The 7,864-nt window shown below is 40.2% G+C and overlaps 1 protein-coding gene across 1 annotated transcript; it reads right to left on the bottom strand.

Moving 5' to 3' along the window:
- Positions 1–3,046: 3,046 nt before the first annotated feature.
- Positions 3,047–4,097, bottom strand: LOC126086822 (olfactory receptor 1F1-like). Its single transcript, XM_049903538.1, has one exon. It carries the CDS (start codon positions 4,095–4,097, stop codon positions 3,189–3,191), a length of 909 nt encoding a protein of 302 aa, XP_049759495.1. The 3' UTR covers positions 3,047–3,188.
- Between the last annotated feature and the right edge of the window lie 3,767 nt (positions 4,098–7,864).

Here is a 7,864-nt window from a genome sequence, read left to right as displayed (position 1 = left end):
ACTCTATGCTATAGGGCTGCTATGAGTCGGAATTGACTCAATGATAACCACTTTGGTTTTTATGTTTTTTTATTCAAATTATGTTTCTAAGAACATTTTATGATTATGTGTTTCATGAATTAATGTTAAATGAAAAAAACAGAATATAAAACTTAGGTTTTCAGAGGAAAGGAGACCAAGGATACTCAGATAAAATAAATACATTTTTAAAGCAATGTAATTAATGGAATTGTTCAGTGAATCCAAGAACGGATTCATAGGGAATGAGTGGTATAAACGACCACCAAATGCAATGAAGAAAAAAATGAATGAAGTTGAACACAAAAATATAATCATAATAAATATAAAATGTATTAAAAAAATTTATAATACTAGTTGGAATTGACTCGACGGCACTGGGTAGGCACAATTACATGTTAATACAATCAAAAACCCAAAGAAGTAGATGATTATCTGTAAAAATGTAAAGGCAACAAAAACTGACATATATGAAATAAGCAATATAGTTTACTGATTGAGTAGGACATTTAAAACACCACTCCTTTTCTAGCCCCTACCCCTGTCCACATGCTCACATACAATCCAAAGATTGAGAGTTTCTTTCAAACTTCCAAGGAAAGGGCATTTTCTACCATATAAAGAATTCTTAGATACATAAACTAAATATTGGAAACAATCCCATGTATTCTTTGAGGCAAACATATCTTAACATACAAATCTGATAAATATAAAAAAGACAATCATATGATAAACTCAGAAACCTGCTCTGATTCTGAATTCTGTCAGTTTTCACGCAAGATGTCATCTTACCTATCTCTCTGAAATTAGGGGAAACTGTTCTGTTCTCCTTTCTTCCTCAAAATCCAGAGCATCCTGTTCAGTTTCAAATATTTCTCAATTTTTGATTTCCTGTAATCATTTTCAAAATAAATTTCAAATCAGACTCTAAATTGTAAATTTCCATTATGCTTTAACTCTAGAACAAAATTTCTAGTGAGTAAATTTTGATAAAAGAACTTCATAGACATATACAAGGGCAATAAAATAAAATTGTGCAGACTATGTAAAAATTTGGAAAGAGTTTGTTATGAAATGAAAGTGGAAACCCAGAATATAAATTAGTATCTCTGCACAAAAGCCTGAACACATTGACAGAGCATAAAAACAGCTGAAGTTAGAGTGTCTGGCATTGGGATTGAGGAAGATGATTCTACCCATATTCTTTTTTTTAAATTTTTATTATGCTTTAAGTGAAAGTTTACAAATTTTAAGTGAAAGTTTACAAATCAAGTCAGTCTCTCACACAAAAACATATATACACCTTGCTACATACTCCCAATTGCTCTCCCCCTAATGAGACAGCCTGCCCCCTCCCTCCACTCTATCTTTTCATGTCCATTCCACCATCTTCTAACCCCCTCTACCCTCTCATCTCCCCTCCAGACAGGAGATGCCAACATAGTCTCAAGTGCCCACCTAGTCCAAGAAGCTCACTCCTCACCAGCATCCCTCTCCATCCCATTGTCCAGTCCAATCCCTGTCTGAAGAGTTGGCTTTGAGAATGGTTCCTGTCCTAGGTCAACAGAAGGTGTGGGGGCCATGACCACCAGGGTCCTTCTAGTCTCAGTCAGACCATTAAGACTGGTCTTTTTATGGGAATTTGGGTCTGCATTCCACTGCTCTCCTGCTCCCTTAGGGGTTCTCTGTTGTGTTCCCTGTCAGGGCAGTCATCGGTTGTAGCCAGGCACCATCTAGTTCTTCTGGTCTCAGGCTGATGTAGTCTCTGGTTTACGTGGCCATTTCTGTCTCTTGGGCTTGTCATTGCCTTGTGTCCTTGGTGTTCTTCATTCTCCTTTGATCCAGGTGGGTTGAGACCAATTGGTGCATCTTAGATGGCCGCTTGCTAGTTTAAGACCTCAGACACCACTCTCCAAAGTGGGATGCAGAATGTTTTCTGAATAGATTTTATTATGCCACTTGACTTAGGTGTCCGCTGAAACCATGGTCCCCAAACCCCTGCTACACTGGCCTTTGAAGCATTCAGTTTATTCAGGAAACTTCTTTGCTTTTTCTACCCATATTCTTGTTGTGATGTTGTATGATACATGAAGCTCAGAAAAGAAAATAAAAATAATTAACTTGAGTTCTGGCACAATTAGGACCTCTTGGAAACCTAAATGAACCTTTCCCTTCCTACCCCTACACCAGTCTGATCTTCCCATCAGCTGTGCTCATGTTGTTTTCTCTTGGGATCAGTCCTGACACCCAAGAGTTGGGTGGCCACTCACAGCTGGGCCTTAGTGTTCCTTTGTAGAACATAGAGAATTTCACATCACTGTCAGACAAGGCCACTCTGTGACCATGGTGGATCAAGACTAAAGAAGACCACGGTAGTCATGTTTGACAACAGACAAAAGCATAAACATAATCCAAGTCATAGACATTCCCCAATCCTGGCTGATATGAGTTATGGCTGCTTCCTTACCAATCTCAGCTTTAGCCTCCCTCTAGTCTTCCCTCCTTCTAGATAAGATATGACATGCCCAGTAAGAATTAGCCTTGCTTTCTGACAACATCTAATTCAGATCAAAGCACTGATTGTTTAAATTCTCACCAAAATCTCCTTAAAAAAACCCAAAAAACTCCTTACACTAGTTCAAAACTCCTTACCCTCCTACTGGGAAGTCCCAGGGTTTCCCAAGAGTGTATTCTTCCTTGTTCTAATGAGTAACAAACTCATTAAACTAGAAGTATATTTCTGGAGGTTTTGACTGGAGGGCATTGGAAGTTGGAATAGTCCAGTCATTTGGTAAAAGGGTCTGTCTTCCCATATTTAACCTGAAAAGAGTTTCTATCAAGAGTTTCATTCTCACCAGGTAAATACAGAGATGAACCTCTTACAAAGGAAAATGTTAGGTTGTACACAATGGGAAAAACAGGATTTTATTAGATACTAGTCCCCCCTAGGAAACCCTGGTGGCATAGTGGTTAAGTGCTATGGCTGCTAGCCAAGAGGTTGGCAGTTCAAATCTGTCAGGTGCTCCTTGAAAACCCTATGGGGCAGTTCTACTCTGTCCTATAGGGTTGCTATGAGTCAGAATTGACTCGACAGCAGTGGGTTTGGATTAGTCCCCTCTATGATATTCAGAGTCTGTGTCAATATTGAACAGAAAAAAAATTTATGGCAATCATTTTTCGTAGACCCGTTTCATATCCTTGTTCCTGAGGCTGTAGATGAAAGGATTCAACATGGGGGTCACCACTGTGTATATCACAGTAGCTGCGGTGTCTGTCTCAGCTGAGTGGGAGGATGAAGGGTTGAAATACAGAGCAATGATGGTGCCATAGAAGAGAGAAACCATAGCAAGGTGTGAGGCACAGGTGGAGAAGGCTTTCCATTCTCCCTTTGTGGATGGGACTTTCAGGGCAGCATAAGTAATAAGGATGTATGAGATGAGTATGCAAATGAATGGAGCAATTATTATCGGCCCTGCTGCAGTAAGAATCATCATGTCATTGAGCTGTGTGTCAGAGCAGGAGAGTTTCAGGAGAGGAGACATATCACAGAAAAAGTGGAGGATGGTGTCTGCATAGAATGAGAGTTGAGCCATCAGGAGGATATGCAACAGAGCATTCAGATTGACAATGACCCATGACCCAGCAACCAGTAGGACACAGAGCTGATGGGTCATCTTTGTTGTGTAGTGTAAGAAGTGGCACACAGCGACAAAGCAATTATAGGTCATCACAGTCAGGAGAAAATTGTCCATGTCTGCAAACAGAATGAGAAAATATATCTGAGTGAGACACCCAGGGAAGGAGATGGTCTGTCTCCTGAGGATGTACTTGGCCAACATCTCAGGGACTGTGGTGGAGGTGAAGCAGATGTCCACAAAGGACAAGTTCCTGAGGAAGAAGTACATGGGGGTTTGCAGGTGGGAGTCTGTGATGCTGGTCAGGATGATGAGCAGATTTCCCAGAACTGTGGCTAGGTACATGCTCAGGAAGAGCATGAAGAGGACTTGCTGCTCCTGGGCGTGCCTGGAGAGCCCCAGGAGGAGGAACTTAGAGACACTGGACTGGTTTGTCACACTCATGGGCATAGAGTCAGGTTAATGCACAACAGCAAATTCAGAAACCTAGACAGGGATGGTTAAAATATGAGAAATCAAGCTCTAGGTTGAGCCACATTTGCAAATCAGACAGGATAGAATCAGCCCATCCCAACTATACATCCAATTTCCATCACTTCATCCTGATGCTATTCGTACTGGAATCACTGGAACTTATTTTGTATATTTAACATTGAAAAACACAGAGACATATACACAGCCCAACTCTATCTGTCTCTGTTTATGCTTCCTGGTTTCCACTCCCAAGTCCTTAGTTGTGCCTAAAGAAACAAGAGAAACCTCTGATTGTTAACTGGCTTTATCACAAGTTCTAAATGATGGATGTAGGATTCTTACTATTGCTGCCTGGATTTGGAAAAATTTCATGTCTTAATAAAAATTGATGTCTCCTCTGCTGTAGTCTTATGGAGGGAAGTTTGTTCTGTAGCTATTGTGTGTTCTTCACTTCTGCATTATTGGGCAATACTTCTCTTTATTGGGAGGATTGGAAAGTCTTGGAAATAAAGGCAGGTCCTGAGCAAGTGAGGAGCAAGTGTTCATGGTCTTAGTTCTTTCTGTAGGAAGCGTGTGTGGGGAATCACAGAGCAGGCATTTACAGGCCTCTCCATGGCCACTGGGAATAGATTCCCTGAGAGCTTCATTAGAAACAAGAAGAGAATAATTTTCCAACCTATTTTTTGGCCGCTTTGAACCAAACAGTGATGACAAAGATTACTTAAGTTTTAGATATAACTTTTGGGTCAAAACGTAAAGATATTAGACATGGAGGCATCTTGGTGGAGACAAATCCCAGACAAAATCCCCTAGGACCTCAATCCACAGCACCTTGCTCTTCGGGTTCTGTGGATAAAACAGATGTGGAAATTCAGTCATTACATCTTCTCCTTACTTTCTGTCAGTTTGTCTTACTGTGGGGGCTTGTGTGTTGCTGTGATGCTGGAAGCTATGCCACCGGTATTCAAATACCAGTATGGTCACTCATGGTGGACAGGTTTCAGCTGAGCTTCCAGACTAAGACAGACTAGGAAGGAGGACTCGGCAATCTACTTCTGAAAGGAATTAGCCAGTGAAAATCTTATGAATAGCAGCAGAACATTATCTGATACAGTGCTCGAAGATGAGCCCCTCAGGTTGGAAGGCACTCAAAAGATGACTGCGGAAGAGCTGCCTCCTCAAAGTGCACCTTAATGACGTGGATGGAGTCAAGCTTTCGGGACCTTCACTGGTGATGTGACACAACTCAAAATGAGACAAAACAGCTGCAAACATCCATTAACAATCGGAACCTGGAACGTACAAAGTATGAATCTAGGAAAATTGGAAATCATCAAAAATGGAATGGAACACATACAGATCAGTATCCTAGGCATTAGTGAACTGAAATGGACTGGTATTGGCCATTTAGAATTGGGCAGTCATAGGGTCTACTATGCCAGGAATGACAATTTGAAGAGGAATGGTGTCATGTTCATCATCAAAAAGAACATTTCAAGATCTATCCTGAAGTACAACGCTGTCAGTGACAGGATAATATCCCTATGCCTACAAGGAAGACCAGTTAACACAACTATTATTCAAATTTATGCACCGACCACTAAGGCCAAAGTTGAAGAAATTGAAGATTTTTACCAACTTCTACAGTGTGAAATTGATCAAACATGCAATCAGGATGTATTGATAATTACTGGTGATTGGAATGTGAAAGTGGGAAACAAAGAAGAATGATCGATAGTTGGAAAATATTGCCTTGGTGATAGAAACGATGCTGGAGATTGCATGATCGAATTTTGGAAAACCAATGACTTCATTGTAAATACGCTTTTTTACCAACATGAGCGGTGACTATACACATGGACCTCACCAGATGGAATACACAGGAATCAAATCAACTACATCTGTGGAGAGAGACAATGGAAAAGCTCAATATCATCAGTCAGAACAAGGCCAGGTGCTGACTGTGGATCAGACCATCAGTTACTCATATGCAACATCAAGTCAAAAGTGAAGAAAATTAGAATGAGTTCACAAGAGCCAAAGTATGACTGTGAGTATATTCCACCTGAATTTAGAGACTATCTCGAGAATAGATTTGACATGTTGAACACTAATGACTGAAGACCAGAGGAGTTGTGGAATGACATCAAGGACATCATACATGAAGAAAGCAAGACATCATTAAAAAGACAGAAGAGAAAGAAAAGGCCTAAATGGATGTCAGAAGTGACTCTAAAACTTGCTCTTGAACGTCGAGCTGCTAAAGCAAAAGGAAAAAATGATGAAGTAAAAGAGCTGAAAAGAAAATTTCAAAGGGCAGCTTGAGAAGACAAAGCAAAGTATTATGATATGTGCAAAGACCTGGAGATAGAAAACCAAAAGAGAGTAACACGCTCAGCATTTCTCAAGCTGAAAGAACTGAAGGAAAAATTCAAGCCTTGAGTTGCAATATTGAAGGATCCTATGGGGAAAATATTAAACGATGCAGGAAGCATTAAAAGAACATGGAAGGAATACACAGACGTTCAACCATGTCAATCAGGAACCAGTGGTACTGAAGAAAGCAGTCCAAGCTGCACCGAAGGCATCAGTGAAAAACGAGGCTCCAGGAATTGACAGAGAACCAATTGAGATGTTTCAACAAAAGGATGCAGTGCTGGAAGTGCTCACTTGTCTATACTAACCAACTGGAAGAGATTCATATTTATGCCTGTTCCCAGGAAAGGCGATCTAACCAAATGCACAAATTATCAAACAATATCATTAATATCACGTGCAAACAAAATTTTGCTGAAAATCATTCAAAAGCAAATGCAGCAGTGTAAGGACAGGGAACTGCCAGAAATTCAAGCCAGATTTAGAAGAGGACGTGGAACCAGGGATATCGTTGCTGATGTCAGATGGATCCTGGCTGAAAGCAGAGAATACCAGAAGGATGTTTACCTGAGTTTTACTGACTACGCTAAGGCATTTGACTGTGTGGATCATAACAAATTATGGATAATGTTGTGAAGAATGGGAATTCCAGAACACTTAATTTTTTTTTTTTTTAATTGTGCTCATGAGGAACCTGTACATAGATCAAGAAGCAAGTTGTTCGAACAGAACAAGGGGACACTCTGTGGTTTAAAATTAGGAAAGGTATGTGTCAGGATTGTACCCTTCCCCCATACTTATTAAATCTGTATGCTGAGCAAATAATACGGAAAGCTGGACTATATGAAGAAGAATTCAGCATCAGGATTGGAGGAAGACTCATTAACAACCTGCACTATGCAGATGACACAACCTTGCTTGCTGAAAGTGAAGAGAATTGAAACACTCACTGATGAAGATCAAAGGCCACAGCCTTTAGTATGGATTATACCTCAACAAAATGAAAACAAAAATCCTCACAACTGTACCAATAAGCAACATCATGACAAAGGAAGAAAATATTGAAGTTGTTAAGGACTTCATTTTACTTGAGTCCTCAGTCAACACCGTGGAAGCGGCAGTCAAGAAATCAAAAGATGTATAGGATTGGGCAATTCTGCTGCAAAAGACCTACTTTAAAAAAAGTTAAAAAGTGAAGATGTCACCTTAAGACTAAGGTGCACCTGACCCAAGCCATAGTGTTTTCAATTGCCTCATATGCATGCTAAAGCTGGGCAATGAATAAGGAACACTGAAGAATTGATGCCTTCGAATTATGGTGTTGGCAAAGAATATTGAATGTACCATGGACTGCCAAAAGA

This window comes from Elephas maximus, chromosome 12, assembly GCF_024166365.1.
Source record: "Elephas maximus indicus isolate mEleMax1 chromosome 12, mEleMax1 primary haplotype, whole genome shotgun sequence".
Classification (NCBI taxonomy): domain Eukaryota; kingdom Metazoa; phylum Chordata; class Mammalia; order Proboscidea; family Elephantidae; genus Elephas; species Elephas maximus.
This window is presented reverse-complemented; position numbering and strand designations above follow the sequence as displayed.